The sequence below is a fragment of the Salvelinus namaycush genome, chromosome 35, assembly GCF_016432855.1.
Source record: "Salvelinus namaycush isolate Seneca chromosome 35, SaNama_1.0, whole genome shotgun sequence".
NCBI classification, from domain to species: Eukaryota; Metazoa; Chordata; class Actinopteri; order Salmoniformes; family Salmonidae; genus Salvelinus; species Salvelinus namaycush.
Window position 1 is genome coordinate 12,127,061 of NC_052341.1, and position 22,506 is coordinate 12,149,566.

At 43.5% G+C, this 22,506-nt stretch overlaps 1 protein-coding gene across 1 annotated transcript in view; it reads left to right on the top strand.

Moving 5' to 3' along the window:
* LOC120029401 (neurexin-1a-like) overlaps positions 1–22,506 on the top strand; it is a 164,221-nt gene that overhangs the window by 140,399 nt on the left and 1,316 nt on the right. Inside the window, exon 15 of the mRNA XM_038974622.1 lies at positions 18,722–18,907. Coding sequence (XP_038830550.1) covers positions 18,722–18,907 — 186 coding nt within the window. The remainder of the gene's footprint in view (positions 1–18,721; positions 18,908–22,506) is intronic.

Here is a 22,506-nt window from a genome sequence, read left to right on the forward strand (position 1 = left end):
ATGATGAGATGTTTCATGCAGGTATACGCACACACACACACACACACACACACATACACACATACATTTATGGTACAGTCGACTATTTTTTCATCAATTATCTGTATTCCAATGACCTAGAGGGACACAACTGGGCTGTCTTCTCCTCGCCTTGTTCTTCACTGTATCCCACACTCTTAGAAAAAGAGTGTAAAAACCTCTAGCCCAGACAGTCTGTCAGTCCAGCCATGTATCTATTCCAGGAAGTCCAGCCATGCTCCTATTCCAGACAGTCTGTCAGTCCAGCCATGCTCCTATTCCAGACAGTCTGTCAGTCCAGCCATGCTCCTATTCCAGACAGTCTGTCAGTCCAGCCATGCTCCTATTCTATACAGTCTGTCAGTCCAGCCATGCTCCTATTCCAGACAGTCTGTCAGTCTAGCCATGCTCCTATTCCAGACAGTCTGTCAGTCCAGCCATGCTCCTATTCTATACAGTCTGTCAGTCCAGCCATGCTCCTATTCCAGACAGTCTGTCAGTCCAGCCATGCTCCTATTCCAGACAGTCTGTCAGTCTAGCCATGCTCCTATTCCAGACATTCTGTCAGTCCAGCCATGCTCCTATTCCAGACAGTCTGTCAGTCCAGCCATGCTCCTATTCTATACAGTCTGTCAGTCCAGCCATGCTCCTATTCCAGACAGTCTGTCAGTCCAGCCATGCTCCTATTCTATACAGTCTGTCAGTCCAGCCATGCTCCTATTCCAGACAGTCTGTCAGTCCAGCCATGCTCCTATTGAAGACAGTCTGTCAGTCCAGCCATGCTCCTATTCCAGACAGTCTGTCAGTCCAGCCATGCTCCTATTCCAGACAGTCTGTCAGTCCAGCCATGCTCCTATTCCAGACAGTCTGTCAGTCCAGCCATGCTCCTATTCCAGACAGTCTGTCAGTCCAGCCATGCTCCTATTCCAGACAGTCTGTCAGTCCAGCCATGCTTCAATTCCAGGAAGTCTGTCAGTCCAGCCATGCTCCTATTCCAGACAGTCTGTCAGTCCAGCCATGCTCCTATTGAAGACAGTCTGTCAGTCCAGCCATGCTCCTATTCCAGACAGTCTGTCAGTCCAGCCATGCTCCTATTGAAGACAGTCTGTCAGTCCAGCCATGTATCTATTCCAGGAAGTCCAGCCATGCTCCTATTCCAGACAGTCTGTCAGTCCAGCCATGCTCCTATTCCAGACAGTCTGTCAGTCCAGCCATGCTCCTATTCCAGACAGTCTGTCAGTCCAGCCATGCTCCTATTCTATACAGTCTGTCAGTCCAGCCATGCTCCTATTCCAGACAGTCTGTCAGTCTAGCCATGCTCCTATTCCAGACAGTCTGTCAGTCCAGCCATGCTCCTATTCTATACAGTCTGTCAGTCCAGCCATGCTCCTATTCCAGACAGTCTGTCAGTCCAGCCATGCTCCTATTCCAGACAGTCTGTCAGTCTAGCCATGCTCCTATTCCAGACATTCTGTCAGTCCAGCCATGCTCCTATTCCAGACAGTCTGTCAGTCCAGCCATGCTCCTATTCTATACAGTCTGTCAGTCCAGCCATGCTCCTATTCCAGACAGTCTGTCAGTCCAGCCATGCTCCTATTCTATACAGTCTGTCAGTCCAGCCATGCTCCTATTCCAGACAGTCTGTCAGTCCAGCCATGCTCCTATTGAAGACAGTCTGTCAGTCCAGCCATGCTCCTATTCCAGACAGTCTGTCAGTCCAGCCATGCTCCTATTCCAGACAGTCTGTCAGTCCAGCCATGCTCCTATTCCAGACAGTCTGTCAGTCCAGCCATGCTCCTATTCCAGACAGTCTGTCAGTCCAGCCATGCTCCTATTCCAGACAGTCTGTCAGTCCAGCCATGCTTCAATTCCAGGAAGTCTGTCAGTCCAGCCATGCTCCTATTCCAGACAGTCTGTCAGTCCAGCCATGCTCCTATTGAAGACAGTCTGTCAGTCCAGCCATGCTCCTATTCCAGACAGTCTGTCAGTCCAGCCATGCTCCTATTGAAGACAGTCTGTCAGTCCAGCCATGCTCCTATTCCAGACAGTCTGTCAGTCCAGCCATGCTCCTATTCCAGACAGTCTGTCAGTCCAGCCATGCTCCTATTCCAGACAGTCTGTCAGTCTAGCCATGCTCCTATTCCAGACAGTCTGTCAGTCCAGCCATGCTCCTATTCCAGACAGTCTGTCAGTCCAGCCATGCTCCTATTCCAGACAGTCTGTCAGTCCAGCCATGCTCATATTCCAGACAGTCTGTCAGTCCAGCCATGCTCCTATTCCAGACAGTCTGTCAGTCCAGCCATGCTCCTATTCCAGACAGTCTGTCAGTCCAGCCATGCTCCTATTCCAGACAGTCTGTCAGTCCAGCCATGCTCCTATTGAAGACAGTCTGTCAGTCCAGCCATGCTCCTATTCCAGACAGTCTGTCAGTCCAGCCATGCTCCTATTCCAGACAGTCTGTCAGTCCAGCCATACTCCTATTCCAGACAGTCTGTCAGTCCGGCCATGCTCCTATTCCAGACAGTCTGTCAGTCCAGCCATGCTCCTATTCCAGACAGTCTGTCAGTCCAGCCATGCTCCTATTCCAGACAGTCTGTCAGTCCAGCCATGCTCCTATTCCAGACAGTCTGTCAGTCCAGCCATGCTCCTATTCCAGACAGTCTGTCAGTCCAGCCATGCTTCAATTCCAGGAAGTCTGTCAGTCCAGCCATGCTCCTATTCCAGACAGTCTGTCAGTCCAGCCATGCTCCTATTGAAGACAGTCTGTCAGTCCAGCCATGCTCCTATTCCAGACAGTCTGTCAGCCCAGCCATGCTCCTATTGAAGACAGTCTGTCAGTCCAGCCATGCTCCTATTCCAGACAGTCTGTCAGTCCAGCCATGCTCCTATTCCAGACAGTCTGTCAGTCCAGCCATGCTCCTATTCCAGACAGTCTGTCAGTCTAGCCATGCTCCTATTCCAGACAGTCTGTCAGTCCAGCCATGCTCCTATTCCAGACAGTCTGTCAGTCCAGCCATGCTCCTATTCCAGACAGTCTGTCAGTCCAGCCATGCTCATATTCCAGACAGTCTGTCAGTCCAGCCATGCTCCTATTCCAGACAGTCTGTCAGTCCAGCCATGCTCCTATTCCAGACAGTCTGTCAGTCCAGCCATGCTCCTATTCCAGACAGTCTGTCAGTCCAGCCATGCTCCTATTGAAGACAGTCTGTCAGTTCAGCCATGCTCCTATTCCAGACAGTCTGTCAGTCCAGCCATGCTCCTATTCCAGACAGTCTGTCAGTCCAGCCATACTCCTATTCCAGACAGTCTGTCAGTCCGGCCATGCTCCTATTCCAGACAGTCTGTCAGTCCAGCCATGCTCCTATTCCAGACAGTCTGTCAGTCCAGCCATGCTCCTATTCCAGACAGTCTGTCAGTCCAGCCATGCTCCTATTCCAGACAGTCTGTCAGTCCAGCCATGCTCCTATTCCAGACAGTCTGTCAGTCCAGCCATGCTCATATTCCAGACAGTCTGTCAGTCCAGCCATGCTCCTATTCCAGACAGTCTGTCAGTCCAGCCATGCTCCTATTCCAGACAGTCTGTCAGTCCGGCCATGCTCCTATTCCAGACAGTCCGTCAGTCCAGCCATGCTCCTATTCCAGACAGTCTGTCAGTCCAGCCATAATCCTATTCCAGACAGTCTGTCAGTCCGGCCATGCTCCTATTCCAGACAGTCTGTCAGTCCAGCCATGCTCCTATTCCAGACAGTCTGTCAGTCCAGCCATGCTCCTATTCTATACAGTCTGTCAGTCCAGCCATGCTCCTATTGAAGACAGTCTGTCAGTCCAGCCATGCTCCTATTCCAGACAGTCTGTCAGTCCAGCCATGCTCCTATTCCAGACAGTCTGTCAGTCCAGCCATGCTCCTATTCCAGACAGTCTATCAGTCCAGCCATGCTCCTATTCCAGACAGTTAACTCGTGTCTACATGGTCATTGCAGCAGATGCAACAAGATGTTGATAACAATGATGCTGCTTTCCACTTGGCTTCTTAATATAAATCTACAAGTGTTCTATTAGTTTGTCTACATACAGCAAGTTTGTTTGTTCTTAGAATTTTGTGACTAAAATACATTATGTTAGCCTCTAATGCTAATCACTAGTTAGCTGGCTATCAAGCTATCTAATAAATATACAGAGTCAGAGCAAGCAAACATAGCTAGCTAATACAACCTGAGTGATACAAGTGCTGGTGTAGGCCTAAATCAGCATGTTGTTTCTGCAATAGTATCTTTTAAATCAGAGAGGAATAGGCAAAGTATGAATTTGTTAGCTACATGAAGTAAGAGAAAACATTTAATGTAGCCAAAGATTACCGGGTCCCCTAGGAAACACTGACTCACGAACACTTAGGTGCCTAGTTCCTACCCTGTCACAATTCTTCCCTGGCTTTTCCATTCGTTGTCATGTCAAAGAACATTCTATTCAAAGTGCCTACTATTATATTCTAACTACTGAATTAGAATAATCATTATATTTCCATGATTCCAACAGTTCACCCTTGTTTTGATCTACATTGCAAATAAAATCGCAATTGCAACATTTGGTTAGAAATAAGGCCTAGATTTACTACCCATATTGAGTGGAAATGACCTGAAATTAATGCAGGAAATGCTGAAATGTATGGAAATGCTGAACATTTTATTGATTGGAGAAAGCCCCAATGTGATGTGTTTCCACCCTAGGGTCATGCACTACACATAAAGTAAATCTAGAACTTTTATTATAAAAAAACATAAAATACCATCAAATACCATCATAACGTCCAAAATTAGAAACATATTGTGATATGATATTTTGGCGTTATCGCCCAGCCCTAACACACACACACACACACACTCCGTAATTGGAATTCCAGTAAAACACTGACTCCACATCTGTTGGCTCCATAATAAAGAACAATAGAACAGAGAAGAGATCATTAGGAAGTTGTGCTGGATTGGATTGATAGTCACTAAATGATTGCCTTCCCAGACTAACTGAACTGACTGTAAATTATCCATTGATGTTGTGATGGCACATAATCAGTCCACATATCTCTTTAACAATGGATGAAAAAAGGGAGAATTTATTATGAAAAATGAAAGAGAGAGAAGCTGATTGATGCTGGATATTTAAGCCTTGCTTTGATATATAGGTTTTGTTGGATTACAAATCAAACACCTGGACGTAGAATAAGTTGAGCGGCATTGTTAAAAAAAATGGGGTTCTAACAAAATGGCTGACCAGAACCTGAATTCAGTTCCGAGCGGAGTTCACAAAGTCAGCTAGCAATGCGTGCGTGTCTGTGTGAAACACACAGCTACCAGAGCCAAGGCAGTTTGCCAGGGGAACAATGTGCAGCTGGTAGGGGGACAAGGGCCTCATTTGCTGGGAAGCTCTACTAAGACAGTGGGGCCTTTCTATCAGTTCCTAGCTGGGACTCCCACTATGTTGTTCTAGAGGCAGGCATCACCCTGCAGCCACAGGGAAGTGAGCCATAGTGGGGGTAGAAAGGTGGAGGAATGGAGGGTGGACCCACAGTGCTAAAGACCATGCGTTCAAATAGTATTTTAAATCTGTCACATACTTTGAGCATTTGCTTAAGCCTGCCTGGAGAGCCCTTCTGGGACTATACCCTTACTTCCATTGCATCAGCCAGGTAAGCTAAATCAAGCATAGCTAGAGTATTTGGAAGATTTCAAATACTATTTGAACCCATGTCTGGCACATTGAGGGTAGATTGGAGGATGGGTGTGTTGCACAGTGGTTCACTAAGCATGCACTCCACAGGGCATGACTTCAACTGAGCCATGAAGTCATCATCACCTGCCTGGAAGAGTCAGGTTGGTTGGGTGTGAAGACATTGCCCCTGCTTTGAAGATTTTCTCCTGTCATTTTTGCAAAGACGGCAAAAAAGAACATATGGCGCAAGAGTGTATAGCACCTGTTTTGAAGTCTCTCTCTCCCTCTCTTTCTCTCCCTCCCTCTCCCTCTCCCTCTCTCTCTCTCTCTCTCTCTCTCTCTCTCTCTCTCTCTCTCTCTCTCTCTCTCTCTCTCTCTCTCTCTCTCTCTCTTATATATGTGCCCAGAGGTATGACTTCAATGTTCCTATGTATTTTCCCTCCCCTGTCTATTCTAATATGGCAATCGCTATGTATGAAACACACATCTGGTGCCTAGGAATTGCATGGTCTTTATTTGGGGGTTGACCAATCAGTGGGCCAGGCAGAGATAACCCAGTTAGCCCACAGTTAATTTGATTACACCCAATTAGCAATGTGGATAGAGAGAGCGAGAAAGAAAATAAGAGAGAGAGAAATAAGGAAATGTTTTGCTTTTGTTTGAGTGCACTCACTGACTATAAAAAAGATGTGAAGGACTTGAAGTGCTCTCCAACAATGAGATCGTCAGACCTGACCTATGTCAAAATAAGTGCTCTGTGTTATGGCCTTCTGTGCAGGAGAGGTTGAAAGGGCATAGGGCAGCAGAAGTCTAGGGCAGTGGTTCCCAAACTTTTTATAGTCCCGTACCCCTTCAAACATTCAACCTCCAGCTGCGTACCCCCTCTAGCACCAGGGTCAGCGTACTCTCAAATGTTGATTTTTGCCATCATTGTACAGTGCCTTGCAAAAGTGTTCATCTCCCTTGGCGTTTTTTGCTATTTTATTGCATTACAACCTGTAATTTAAATAGATTTTTATTTGGATTTCATGTAATGGACATACACAAAATAGTGCAAATAGGTGAAGTGAAATTTATTTATTTACATTTTTTTTTTAAAGAATAAGTGATGCGTGCACATATATTCACCCCCTTTGCTATGAAGCACCTAAATAAGATCTGGTGCAACCAATTACCTTCAGAAGTCACATAATTAGTTAAATAAAGTCCACCTGTGTGCAATCTACGTGTCACATGATCTGTCACATGATCTCAGTATATATTCACCTGTTCTGAAAGGCCCCAGAGTCTGCAACACCACTAAGTAAGAGGCACCATCAATCAAGCGGCACCATGGAGACCAAGGACATCTCCAAACAGGTCAGAGACAAAGTTGTGGAGAAGTACACATCAATGTTGGGTTATAAAAAATATCTGAAACTTTGAACATCCCACGGAGTACCATTAAATCCATTATTAAAAAATGTAAAGAGTATGGCACCACAACAAACCTGCCAAGAGATGTCTGCCCACCAAAACTAATGGACCAGGCAAGGAGGGCATTAATCAGAGAGGCATCAAAGAGACCAAAGATAACCCTGAAGGAGCTGCAAAGCTCCACTGCGGAGATTGGAGTATTTGTCCATAGGACCACTTTAAGGCATACACTATACAGAACTGGGCTTTATGGAAGAGTGTCCAGAAAAAAGACATTGCTTAAAGAAAAAAATAAGCAAACATGTTTGGTGTTTGCCAAAAGGCATGTGGGAGACTCCACAAAAATATGGAAGAAGGTACTCTGATCAGATGAGACTAAAATTGAGCTTTTTGGCCATCAAGGAAAACTCTATGTCTGGCGCAAACCCAACACCTCTCATCACCCCGAGAATACCATCCCCACAGTGAAGCAGGGTGGTGGCAGCATCATGATGTGGGGATGTTTTTCTTCAGCAGGGACTTAGAAGTTGGTCAGAATTGAAGGAATGATGGAGGGTGATAAATACAGGGATATTCTTGAGGGAAACCTGTTTCAGTCTTCCAGAGATTTGAGACTGGGACGGAGGTTCACCTTTCAGCAGGACAATGACCATAAGCATACTGCTAAAGCAACACTCGAGTGGTTTAAGGGGAAACATTTAAATGTCTTGGAATGGCCTAGTCAAAGCCCAGATCTTAATCCAATTGAGAATCTATGGCATGACTTAAAGTTTGCTGTACACCTGCGGAACCCATCCAACTTGAAGGATCTGGAGCAGTTTTGCCTTGAAGAATGGGCAAAAATCCCAGTGGCTAGATGTGCTAAGCTTATAGAGCCATACCCCATATCCCGTGGCTTATTTTTCAAATGGGCTTGTTTTGTTTCTAAATGCCTGTGCAAGAGTTTCATCAAGTTGTGAGATAGCACATTTGCAACTATAACACACTGCGGCTGAGGAAAGGCACTACTCCCAATATAAGTGAACCCCAAATCAATGTAGTTCTCATCATATTTGCTCCTCTTCGATGGTCCAATGTCCCTGTCTGTTGTTCGGTGCTTGCCCGGTAAGGGGGCAGTAGCTCTTCGGCTGCTTCTTATATTCACAACTGTCAGTGTCCATGCTAGCTGGGCTAACAACAAATGTAGAATTACTGATGCTAGCATTAGATGTGCTCGTGTAAGCAGAACAACTTGTGTCGTCGACAGGTGCATGTGTAGTACTGCTGGTAGTAGCAGTACTACCAGTAGAGCTGGTGTGTGTTTCTATCGACGTGGGCCTTACTTTCTTTTTACCATTTATCAATTTTTGAGCAAACGGAATGAGCAGCAGCTACATTTGGCTACATACGGACCGTTGGTAGAATTCCCGCGAGAGAGTAACGGTTAATGTGATTGGATGTTAATTATTTGACTAGGCTACCTGTATTTGACATTGTGTTGTTATTTTTCCGAACACTAGATGGTTTAATTTTATTTTTGGCAGTGAAACGAGGCCACTCAGGTGAGAAAACCTCAATGCATCTCTATCCCAGCCTGCCTCTCTACCCTGGCCTGCATCTCTACCCTGGCCTGCATCTCTACCCTGGCCTGCATCTCTACCCTGGCCCGCATCTCTACCCTGGGCTGCCTCTACTCTGGCCTGCCTCTCTACCCTTCTCTTCCATCGCCTGCTTGTCCATCTTGCTCTATCCTGCATCTCTACCCTGGGCTGCCTCTTTACCCTGGCCTGTCTCTCTATCCTGGCCTGCCTCTGTATCCTGGCATGCCTCGAGGTGGGAAAATCAAAATAATAAATTAAACAACCATGAGTACACTGTGTTTCTTTACTACTAAGTCCCAAATGGCACTCCATTCCCTACATAGTACACTACTTTTACAAGAGCCCTATAGGCGCTGGTCAAAAGTAGTGCACTATATAGGAAATAGGGTTCCATTTGTGATGCAGAGTAAGATATAAATCATCAAAATGCTATTTTTTCTACCTCTTCATTATAGTTGGTTCACGTTGGGTCGGTGCTATTTTAATTAATAATTGATCATCTTTCTTCTCCTGAAAGAGAATTCTGTAGAGGACGGTTATCATAAGATCAAACCATCGTATCAAGGTTTTTATGATGTTTCAATCCATCTTTGTTCTTCTTCGATCATGAGGTGCTTCATGTAATTATAGCTTGAAGATGCGTGAAAGTTGCCCCCCCCCCCCCCCCCCCCCCTCACCGTCACCCTGGGTTGACAACTGGATGACTACCTCAGAAACAGCATGCATCAGTAATGACTGATCATTAGCTATTTGCACTGTTGTTGCCCGGTTACTGTAGCTTTTGAATTAATTCCCCTGTCTCCATTTTGTTGTGTCAGAATAAGGCATTTTAAAAGCACCCTGACAATTTTTTAAAAATAATTTTAGAAATTGAATAAACATGAACGTGTTTTTTCTAGCAACATTTGTTTTCCATATGCTCACAGAAAAACTAGAACTAGAATAACCAAAATAAAAGCTAAATAAATAAACAAAATAAATACAGTGCCTTCGGAAAGTATTCAGACCCCTTGACTTGTTCCACATTATGTAATGTGACACACTTATTCCAAAATGTATATAAAAAAAAATGCCCTCATCAATTTACACACAATACCCCATAATGACAAAGCAAAAACAGGTTTTTAGAATGTTTTGCCAATTTATAAAAAATAAAAATGCAAATATAACATTTACCTAAGTATTCAGACCCTTTACTTAGTACTTTGTTGAGGCACCTGTATTTGGAGAGTTTCTCCCATTCTTCTCTGCAGATCCTCTCAAGCTCTGTCAGGTTGGATGGGGAGCATCGCTGCACAGCTATTCTCTCCAGAGATGTTCGATCGGGTTCAAGTCCGGGCTCTGGCTAGGCCACTTAAGGACATTCAGAGACTCCTGTGTTGTCTTGGCTGTGTGCATAGGGTCGTTGTCCTGTTGGAAGGTGAACCGTCACCCCAGTCTAAGGTCCTGAGCGCTCTGGAGCAGGTTTTCATCAAGGATCTCTCTGTACTTTGCTTCTTTAATATTTCCCTCAATCCTGACTAGACTCCCAGTCCCTGCCGCTGAATAATATCCCACAGCATGATGCTACCACCACCATGTTTCACCGTAGGGATGGTGCCAGGTTTCCTCCAGACGTGACACTTGGCAATCAGGCCAAAGAGTTCAATCTTGGTTGCATCAGCCCAGATAATATTTTACCTCATGGTCTGAGAGTCCTTTAGTTTTCTTTTGGCAAACTCCAAGTGGGCTGTCATGTGACTTTTACTGAGGAGTGGCTTTCTTCTGGCCACTCTACCATAAAGGCCTGATTGGTGGAGTGCTGCAGAGATGGTTGTCCTTCTGGAAGATTCTACCATCTCCACAGAGGAACTCTGGAGCTCTGCCAGAGTGACCATCGGGCTCTTGGTCACCTCCCTGACCAAGGCCCTTCTCCTTCGATTGCTCAGTTTGGCCGGGCGGCCAGCTCTTCCATTTAAGAATGATGGATGCCACTGTGTTATTGGGGACCTTCAATGCATCATACATTGTTTGGTACCCTTCACAAAATCTGTGCCTCGCCACAATCCTGTCTTGGAGCTCTACGGACAATTCCTTCGACCTCATGTCTTGGTTTTTGCTCTGACATGTATTATCAACTGTGGGACCTTATATAGACAGGTGTGTGCCTTCCCAAATCATGTCCAATCAATTCAATTGACCACAGGTGGACTCCAATCAAGATGTAGAAATCTCAAGGATGATCAATGGAAACAGGATGCACCTGAGCTCAATTTCGAGTCTCATAGCAAAGGGTCTGAATACTTATGTAAATAAGGTACTTCTGTTTTTATTTTTTATACAATTGCAAATATGTATAAAAACCTGTTTTCGCTTTGTTATAATTTGGTATTGTATGACGTTTCATGAGGAAAAACTATTATTTAATACATTTTGAAGTAAGGCTGTAACGTAACAAAATGTGGAAAAAGAAAAGGGGTCTGAATAAACAGTCAAAAAGAACATGAAAGACAGAAGACAAAAACAAGATAAATTAAATTGACTTGTTTGACTCACAATTTCATCTTCACAGTTGTGAATTTGCAGGAGCATTGATCTCCGATAGCCTCTCTGCTAAACACCAATAAAAGTTGATTGAGTAACACAGTGCTCATCAACCGTCTAAATGATTTCCCTTGAAGCTGAAATGGTCATCCGATAGAGGTTATTTGGCTGGTTTTAATTGTAGTCCTTCCAGCAGTGACTCGAGATTAAAATAATGGCAAAATACTATATAATATAATATTATGAAACTTTCTTTGGTTCCACCGATTGATTGAAGTTATAAGGATATGAGTTATTTCGAGCAACCCTCTGAACTTGACTTGTTACTTTAAGCTCCTAAAAAGGGTTCCAAAAAGGTTATTCAGCTGTCCTCATAGGATAACCCTTTTTGGTTCCAGGTAGAACCCTTTTTGGTTCCAGGTAGAACCCTTTTTGGTTCCAGGTAGAACCCTTTTTAGTTCCAGGTAGAACCCTTTTGAGTTCCATGTAGAACCCTCTGTGGAAAGGGGTATAAATCACAAAAATCCCACCCACAACGTTGAATCAACATTAAGTTCAGAGTGATGTTTGTGGGTCAACCAACGAAGAGTAAACACCAACAACTTATGAATGATTTTATGAATGATTTATGAATCAATATCAAATGGATGGCTAAGGATTCCCTACATCATGTTTGATTTATTCTAATCCCGTTCGTCTCCGTGACAACGCACCGGGCACGCGCACACACACACACACACACACACACACACACACACACTGCCTGTAAAGGGTTGAAATGAAAGCACTTCTAGGTGCTGACGGAACACGGATCCATAACACCATCGGTCCATCACATATAGCACCCTACTGTATTCCCTATATAGTGCACTACTTTTGACCAGAGCACTATGGTAGAGCCCGGAAGTAGTGCACTATAAAGGGAAGAAGGTGCCATTTGGGACAGATGCCCTCTCTTCTTTTCATATTTCCATGAACAGATATGTGATTACGATTGGATTTCTCCTCAGCTTCCAGACAGTGGATGTAATATGAGGCTCATTACCAGGGTGTGTGTGATGTATGTGTGTTTGTCTGATGTATGTGTGTGTGTGTGTGTGTGTGTGTGATGTTTGTGTGTTTGTGTGATGTATGTGTGTGTGTGTGTGATGTTTGTGTGTGTGTGTGTGATGTTTGTGTGTGTGTGTGATGTGTGTGTGTGTGTGTGTTTGTGTGTGTGTGTGTGTGTGTGTGTGTGTGTGTGTGTTTGTGTGATGTTTGTGTGTGTGTGTGTGTGTGATGAATGTGTGTGTGTGTGTGTGTGTGTGTGTGTGTGTGTGTGTGTGTGTGTGTGTTAGTGTGATGTTTGTAGCTAGAGGTCAGAGGAAAGTCTAATGATTGACACTAGGGGAACGGCAGAGTAGAACCGGGGAAAAGGCCCACAGACACACACACACATAAAATCTCACTCTCCTCTTCGTATGTTCTGCCCATCCCCTCTAAATGATGAAAGATATTTAAGATGTAAATATCTTGGCTTGTCCAGAGCCTCATGCTTCATTAAGTAAGCAGCAGAAATAGACCGAGGCAATGAAATGTAACCCCATTAGTCTCAAACACAAGGGGGATGTTTAGGGTCGCTCTGGGTCTGGCTGTGTGTGTGTGTGTGTGTGTGTGTGTGTGTGTGTGTGTGTGTGTGTGTGTGTGTGTGTGTGTGTGTGTGTGTGTGTGTGTGTGTGTGTGTGTGTGTGTGTGTGTGTGTGTGTGTGTGTGTGTGTGTGTGCGTGCGTGCATGTGTGTTTATGGTTGTGCAGTTGGTGTCACATCCATCATGAGAGGAAGACATTTGACTTGACTATGTTAATAATATCTAGTAACAGTGACGATAGATGAGAGAATGAACTAACGCCATAAGACCATATGAATTCATCATTAGAGAGGCTCTGGGAGATTCAGTGATGCAACATTATCATTTCTTCTCTTTCTAATGACGCTTCTCTTTTTATCACTTAATCATTTCACATCTCTACCATTCTGTGATTGTTCCTTTCCCTCCATGTTGATTATACAGAGATACATCCAGAGAGACAGAGCGAGGGAGACAGAGAGACAGAGATAGATCAAGAGAGAGAGAGAGAGACAAATAGTGGGGGAGAGAGAGACCCAGAGAGTGGAGGAGAGAGAGACAGAGATATAGCAGGGGAGAGAGAGAGACAGAGAGTGGGGGAGAGAGACATAGAGTGGGGAGAGAGAGACAGAGAGTGGGGTAGAGAGACATATAGTGGGGAGAGAGAAACAGAGAGTGGGGGAGAGAGAGAGACAGAGAGTGGGGGAGAGAGAGAGACAGAGAGTGGGGTAGAGAGACATATAGTGGGGAGAGAGAAACAGAGTGTCGGGGAGAGAGAGAGACAGAGAGTGGTGTGAGAGAGAGACAGAGATATAGCAGGGGAGAGAGAGAGACAGAGAGTGGGGGAGAGAGACATAGAGTGGGGAGAGAGAGACAGAGTGTCGGGGAGAGAGAGAGAGAGTGTGGAAAGAGAGAGACAGAGAGTGTGGGAGAGAGAGACAGAGAGTGTGGGAGAGAGAGAGACAGAGAGAGATTGAGGAGAGAGAGAGACAGAGATTGGGGAGAGATAGACAGAGAGTGGGGGAGAGAGAGAGAGTGGGGAGAGAGAGACAGAGAGTGGGGGAGAGAGAGAGACAGAGGGTGGGGAGAGACAGAGAGTGAGGAGAGAGAGACAGAGAGTCGGGGGGAGAGAGAGAGAAAGAGAGTGGGGAGAGAGAGACAGAGAGTGGGTTAGAGAGAGGTAGTGGGGAGAGAGAGACAGAGACAGAGAGTGTGGGAGAGAGAGAGAGACAGAGAGTGGGGAGAGACAGAGACAGAGAGAGAAAGAGAGAGAGAGAGAGAGAGATTGGGGGTGTGTGACAGAGAAAACGACAGAGACAGATGGAAAGATAGTGTGGAGACAGTCAACAAATCAAACAGCAAATATTTCCCGGATGAGCCTGTATCCAGTGACTACAAAAAAATCCATATTAGACCTCAGCCTCACAGGCGACACACACCCACACCCGCACTCACTCACTCACACACACATACGCACTTACACACACGCACACACACGTGCACACATGCCAAATCCTGAGCCAGAGCATAATTGCACTTGCCCAGGGAGTTACATGTCAGCCGATTTCACGCCCAGGCTCTAGTGTGTAGGTGTAAATTACCCCGTGTGTGTGTGTGTGTGTGTGTGTGTGTGTGTGTGTCTGTCTGTCTCTGTGTGTATGTGTCGGTGTGTCTGTCTGTCTCTGTGTGTATGTGTCTGTCTGTCTCTGTGTGTCTCTGTGTGTCTCTGTGTGTATGTCTCTGTGTGTCTCTGTGTGTATGTGCGAGCGTATGCGTGTGTATACACACTCGTGCATGCGTGTGTGTTTGTCTGTTTTTGTGTGGTTGTGTGTGTGTGCGTCCATGTGTGACTGCTGGAGAAGTAGTGTGTAGGTGTGCATTAGCCTCCTCAGTGTATCTCCTTGCTGTAATCCTCCACCAGTCCCCCAAGGACTTTCTCCAATAATCTTACATGCTGTTCTGGCTCTCAGCTCGCCTTAGCTCCATGTCAACAAGCTTCTTAACTACCCTCTGCCGACGGAGCTGTTGGCCGAATGAATTAAGATAGAAGGGTGTGGGCCTGCGTCCCAAATGACACCTGCAGGGCTCTGGTCAAAAGTAATGCACTATATAGGGAATTGGGTACTATTTGGGACGCTGCCCAGGTAACACTTTACTGTAAACCCTGGCATTTATAACACATTATGATTCACCTTACTTATGGAAACATTGTATCCACAGATCCATGTATAGAGAATTGGACAGTAGTTACATTTCTCTCCAAGGTGTTTATATATCATTTATTGCTCCGTCAAAAAATGGAGTTAAAAAAGGAGTGAACCTTTACTACAGTGCCGATAATCTCCAGAAAATGAGCAAAATGTTCTTTGTGATATGATTATTTATTTGGGAAGTCATCAGATTCACTGTCAGCAGAGTAAAGTGTGTGTCTGATCGTGTCACAGACAGAGGGGAGAGATGGCTACTGAAAGGCCCTGGATGTGATGCTCCCACACTGACATGGTATGAAAGGGCTGTGTGTGTGTGTCCTACAACACTGACATGGTATGAAAGGGCTTAATTAGCGTAGTCTGGGTCAGGGATATGGAGCGAGTTGTTTGGAGGCTGGGTCGGGGATATGGAGCGAGTTGTTTGGAGGCTGGGTCAGGGATATGGAGCGAGTTGTTTGGAGGCTGGGTCAGGGATATGAAGCGAGTTGTTTGGAGGCTGGGTCAGGGATATGGAGCAAGTTTTTTGGAGGCTGGGTCGGGGATATGGAGCGAGTTGTTTGGAGGCTGGGTCAGGGATATGGAGTGAGTTGTTTGGGGGCTGGGTCAGGGATATGGAGCGAGTTGTTTGGAGGCTGGGTCGGGGATATGGAGCGAGTTGTTTGGGGGCTGGGTCAGGGATATGGAGCGAGTTGTTTGGAGGCTGGGTCGGGGATATGGAGCGAGTTGTTTGGGGGCTGGGTCAGGGATATGGAGCGAGTTGTTTGGAGGCTGGGTCGGGGATATGGAGTGAGTTGTTTGGGGGCGGGGTCGGGGATATGGAGTGAGTTGTTTGGGGGCGGGGTCGGGGATATGGAGCGAGTTGTTTGGGGGCGGGGTCGGGGATATGGAGCGAGTTGTTTGGGGGCGGGGTCGGGGATATGGAGCGAGTTGTTTGGGGGCTGGGTCAGGGATATGGAGCGAGTTGTTTGGGGGCTGGGTCAGGGATATGGAGTGAGTTGTTTGGAGGCTGGGTCAGGGATATGGAGCGAGTTGTTTGGAGGCTGGGTCAGGGATATGGAGTGAGTTGTTTGGGGGCTGCGTCAGGGATATGGAGCGAGTTGTTTGGGGGCGGGGTCGGGGATATGGAGCGAGTTGTTTGGGGGCTGGGTCGGGGATATGGAGTGAGTTGTTTTGGGGCTGGGTCAGGGATATGGAGCGAGTTGTTTGGAGGCGGGGTCAGGGATATGGAGCGAGTTGTTTGGAGGCTGGGTCAGGGATATGGAGCGAGTTGTTTGGAGGCTGGGTCAGGGATATGGAGCGAGTTGTTTGGAGGCTGGGTCGGGGATATGGAGTGAGTTGTTTGGAGGCTGGGTCAGGGATATGGAGCGAGTTGTTTGGAGGCTGGGTCAGGGATATGGAGCGAGTTGTTTGGGGGCTGGGAGAATAATAGGGGAGACAGCATAGAGCTACTGGAAAAAACATTGCACTGTGGGAAAAGGATATCGCAGACTCACTGAATATTACATCTGAACATAGCATCTGCATTAGTGAAAGGGGAGGAGCCAGCAGTCATCCCCAAAGTGAAATAATGTACACACAAACAGCTGACAGTCGACACTAACAGTACAGAAGGAGTTGTTGCATCATATAGTCATTCAACAAACACAATACAATTGAAATATTTGTTGTATCATTATACCATTTTAACACTATTACTCTATTTAACCTAATCAACTGTTAAAAGTGACAGGATTACACAATGTGCAGACATTACAAATGGTATTTATTACGTGCAGTATAGAGCCTGTACATCAGCAAAGTTTTCATCCATATTATCGATGATAAATGACATCGCTCTTCTTTTATTAATGTATGATCCAAGAGACTGACTAGAATGAAGAGAGCGTGATGGAGGATGAGGAGGAGGAGAAATAGATAGAGTGCTGGCTTTTATATCTCTACGCTCGCCTGGTGATGGATATATACAATCCATCCAGAGAGAGGAGAGGAGGAGGGGGAGAGGGAGGAGAGGAGGAGGGGGAGAGGGAGGCTGGAAATGTATAAATAAATCCATGGACAATTTATTGATATTTCTTTGTGCGCTGGTTTACAGGAAAATATTGGAATCACAGTCAAAATGATGTATAATCCATTGTTCTTTGCTAAGGCATTTAAACTCAGATCCCTTTATGAATATTTAAAGATTGCTTCTCTCTCTCTCTCTCTCTCTCACTCTCTCTTTCTCTCTCTCTCTCTCTCTGTGTGTCCCACTCTCTCTATCTCCCTCCATCTCTCTCTCTCTTTCTCTCTCTTTCCCTCCATCTCACTCTATTTCTCTCTCTCACTCTCTCGCTCTCTCTCTCTCACATGCACGCACACGCTTTCTCATTTCGACATAAAGATTGCTGTGTGATACAACATTGGAGTAATCAATCAGATATTGTTGCTAAGCTGACATTGTCAGTCAAGCACTACAACATCCCAATTATTTGTCTTACATCACGCATGAACACACACACACACAAATGCACACATGCACACATGCACACATGCACACATGCATCACACACACACACAAAACCTCACAATAAAGAAAAAAATGTTTTCTTGAAAAATAACTCCTGTGCTTCAGCTTCTTTTTGGTGCCAAAATGAATTAATTGATGCATATTGTAAAGATAATATGATAGTAATAGAATCGATTTTACAAACAGCTTGGCCAGTAAAAGAACCTAAGGCAAAAATATGATTATTAATAGGACTTGAATATCTCCTCAGTTCTTCTCTTTGGGAGCAAACCTCTTTGTTCGTTATTAGAGAATGCTTTTTCCTCCTACCAATCAATTTGAGTAGGTCACTAGAGTCCACCACTACCCCCCAGGTGGTTTGCTTTCTACCACAGTCTTTCAAATGAGGAACCGGATGGCACACTTGTTCTATAATATTACATTAAATTAGAAGCTCATGTTTTTTTCTTTTTTAGACAGCCGCACACACATGCAACTGCGTGTGGACACGCAAACACACGCACCCGCACAAGCACACACACACCTTATCACCTCACTGATACATCTACAGAAGACCGAGGTGTAACGTGTTGAACTCCTGTCGAGGCAGGAAATGGTTTCCTAGCTGGCGTTGTCCTCTAAAGGTTTGTCATTAGCCTAGGCAGCCAATCAAGATACAGCTGCAGGTGCTGTCTGCCTTTGAGACCACTAACGAGGCGTACGAGACCGGGAGGTGGCTGCCGTTTACATGAGCCGCGACAGGGGGACAGCTGGGTGTTCATTCTCTCTCTCTGTGCCCTGCTTGTATATCTACTCTTCCAGAAGCTCCAGTGTTGTGTAATAATGAGACATTCTTATACATACCGGAAACTGCTTTTCTGGAAGAAAATGGCTCCCATTTTCATGAAGCTTAAGTTGCTATTTGAATGCCTTGGCGTTACTATAGCTTGTCTGTTTATGTTTAGAAAATTTGATGACTCATGTACAGCTTTACAGAAAGAATTCCGGAGTATAACAAGGGAATGTTCACATCCAGCCTACTTTCTTTCCGATCAGTTACACTATTATCCTGACTTTAAACGCTGTGAAGCACATTTACCCATTTAAAGACATTTCCATGCTAAGATTCCTCTCTCTCCTCTCTCCTCTCTCCTCTCTCCTCTCTCTCCTCTCTCACCAGCTGGAACTACGTATATATTTGGGCGTGACGGCGGTCTGATCACGTATACATGGCCTCCCAATGACAGGCCCAGCACGCGGGCAGACAGGCTGGCCATAGGCTTCAGCACACAGCTGAAAGATGCTGTTCTGGTGAGGGTGGACAGCTCCTCTGGCCTTGGAGACTACCTGAAGCTACACATTGTAAGTCACTGTTCTACTCATCCTCTACTCTGCTCTAGTCCTACTAATGCTCTACTATATTTTATTCTATTATATTCTACTTTACTCTACTCTACTTTACTCTACTCTACTTGACTCTATTCTACTTTACTGCTCTACTCTACTTTACTATAGTCTACTCTACTTTACGGCTCTACTCTACTGTATTCTATACTACTCTACTCTGCTTTACTTTATTCTACTTGACTATATTCTACGTTACTGCTCTACTCTACTTTACTCTAGTCTACTCTACTCTACTTTACTGTTCTACTCTACTTTACTCTAGTCTACTCTACTTTACTGTTCTACTCTACTTTACTCTAGTCTACTCTACTTTACTGTTCTACTCTACTTTACTGTTCTACTTTACTCTAGTCTACTCTACTTTACTGTTCTACTCTACTTTACTCTAGTCTACTCTACTTTACTGTTCTACTCTACTTTACTATAGTCTAATCTACTTTACTGTTCTACTCTACTTTACTGTTCTACTCTACTTTACTCTAGTCTACTCTACTTTACTGTTCTACTCTACTTTACTCTAGTCTACTCTACTTTACTGTTCTACTCTACTTTACTATAGTCTAATCTACTTTACTGTTCTACTCTACTTTACTCTAGTCTACTCTACTTTACTGTTCTACTCTACTTTACTCTAGTCTAATCTACTTTACTACTCTACTCTACTATATTATGCTCTACTCTACTATATCCTACTTGACTCTACTCTACTCGACGTTACTATATTCTACTTTACTCGTTTCTACTCTACTCTACTTTACTGCTCTACTCTACTTTACTCTAGTCTACTCTACTTTACTGTTCTACTCCACTTTACTCTAGTCTACTCTACTCTACTTTACTGCTCTACTCTACTTTACTCTAGTCTACTCTACTTTACTGTTCTACTCTACTTTACTCTATACTACTCTACTTTACTTTATTCTACTTTACTCTATTCTACTTTATTCTACTCTACTTTAGTTGACTCTGTTATACTTTACTGCTCTACTCTACTTTGCTATGTTCTACTTTACTATATTCTACTCTACTCTTTTCTACTTTACTCTATTCTACTTTACTGCTCCACTCTACTTTACTCTATTCTACTTTACTCTATTATACTCTACTCTTTTCTACTTTACTCTATTCTACTTTACTCTACTCTACTATATTATGCTCTACTCTACTATATCCTACTTTACTTTACTCTATTCTACTCTACTTTACTTGGCTCTACTCTACTTGACGTTGCTATAATCTACTTTACTCGTTTCTACTCTACTCTACTTTACTGCTCTACTCTACTTTACTCTAGTCTACTCTACTTTACTGTTCTACTCTACTTTACTCTAGTCTACTCTACTCTACTGTTCTACTCTACTTTACTCTATACTACTCTACTCTACTTTAGTTTATTCTACTTTACTCTATTCTACTTTACTCTACTCTACTTTAGTTGACTCTGTTCTACTTTACTGCTCTACTCTACTTTGCTATGTTCTACTTTACTATATTCTACTCTACTCTTTTCTACTTTACTCTATTCTACTTTACTGCTCTACTCTACTTTACTCTATTCTACTTTACTCTATTCTACTCTACTCTTTTCTACTTTACTCTATTCTACTTTAATCTACTCTACTATATTATGCTCTACTCTACTATATCCTACTTTACTTTACTCTATTCTACTCTACTTTACTTGACTCTACTCGACGTTACTATATTCTACTTTACTCGTTTCTACTCTACTCTATTCTACTTTACTCTATTCTACTTTACCATATTCTACTTTACTCTACTCTCTTTTATCTACTCTATTCTACTATATTATACTCTACTTTACTCTACTCTAATCTACTTTACTCTACTCTACTTTACTATATACTCTACTTTATTAATCTACTTTATTCTACTCTCCTTTACTATACTCTATTATATTCTACTCTATTCTACTCTACTATATTCTACTTTACTCTATTCTACTCTACTCTAATGTACTCTATTCTACTTTATTCTACTCTATTTTACTCTACTCAACTCTACTCTAATCTACTTTATTCTACTCTACTCTACTGTACTCTATTATACTTTATTCTACTCTATTTTACTCTACTCAACTCTACTTTACTCGAATCTACTTTATTCTACTCCCCTTTACTCTACTCTATTATACTCTAGTCTACTCTACTTTATTATACTCTACTCTGTTCTACTTTATTATATTCTACTCTATTCTACTTTACTCTATTCTACTCTATTCTACTCTACTCTATTCTACTTTATATTTTATTCTACTTGACCATATTCTACTTTACTCTACTCTACTATATTCTGCTTTACTTTGCTCTACTCTAATCTACTCTACTTTACTTTATTCTATTCTACTCTACTCTACTCTACTTAATTCTACTTTATTCTACTCTATTCTACTCTATTCTACTCTAATCTACTCAACTTTACTTGACTCTACTCTATTCGACTCTACTCTACTTTACTCTACTCTACTTTACTCTTGTATACTGTATTATATTCTACTATATTCTACTTTACTCTATTCTACTATATTATATTCTACTTTACTTTATTCTACTTTACCATATTCTACTTTACTCTACTCTACTATATTCTGCTTTACTCTACTCTACTCTAATCTACTCTACTTTACTTTATTCTATTCTACTCTACTCTACTTTATTCTACTTTATTCTACTCTCCTTTACTCTATTCTACTATATTCTACTCTAATCTACTCAACTTTACTCTACTCTACTCTACTCTAATCTACGCTACTTTACTTTACTCTACTCTACTTTACTCTATTATACTTTATTATATTCTACTCTACTTTACTCGACTCTATTCTACGCTACTCTAATCTACTCTACTTTACATTACTCTACTCTACTTTACTATATTATACTTTATTCTACTCTCCTTTACTCTACTCTATTATAGTCTACTCTATTCTACTTTACTCTATTCTACTCTACTCTGTTCTACTTTACTCTATTCTACTATATTCTACTCTACTCTGTTCTACTTTACTCTATTCTACTCTATTCTATTTTATTATACTCTATTCTACTTTACTCTATTCTACTTTACTCTATTCTACCTCACTTGTTTATCTATTATATCATGATACACACACACACACACACACACACATATGTACCATGATGGTGATACAGATGATGTGATGCTGATGATGATGATGGTGATGTTGATGACCGTGATGATGATGATAATGACGATCATGTCAAGGACAACTCCACCAAACCTAAAGATGAAGTAATGGTTCTACAGCAAAGTAACATCACCATGGCCTGATAATAGTAATCCATTGTTTAATGATGACGGCAAATGAATACAGACACGTCGGTGTGGCTTCACACTAGTAGCCCTGGGAACAGTTTTTTTGGCATTCGACAGGCGTCAAATCCCTGCTGTTCTGGTACTAACAAGATGTTGCTTCCCGCCTTCCTCCCCTGATCTGGTCCACGTGTTGTGAGCTGTAAGTACAGAGAGCCTAGTCAGAGACAACACAGTAATGGGGGTTGTTTTATACAGCTCTGA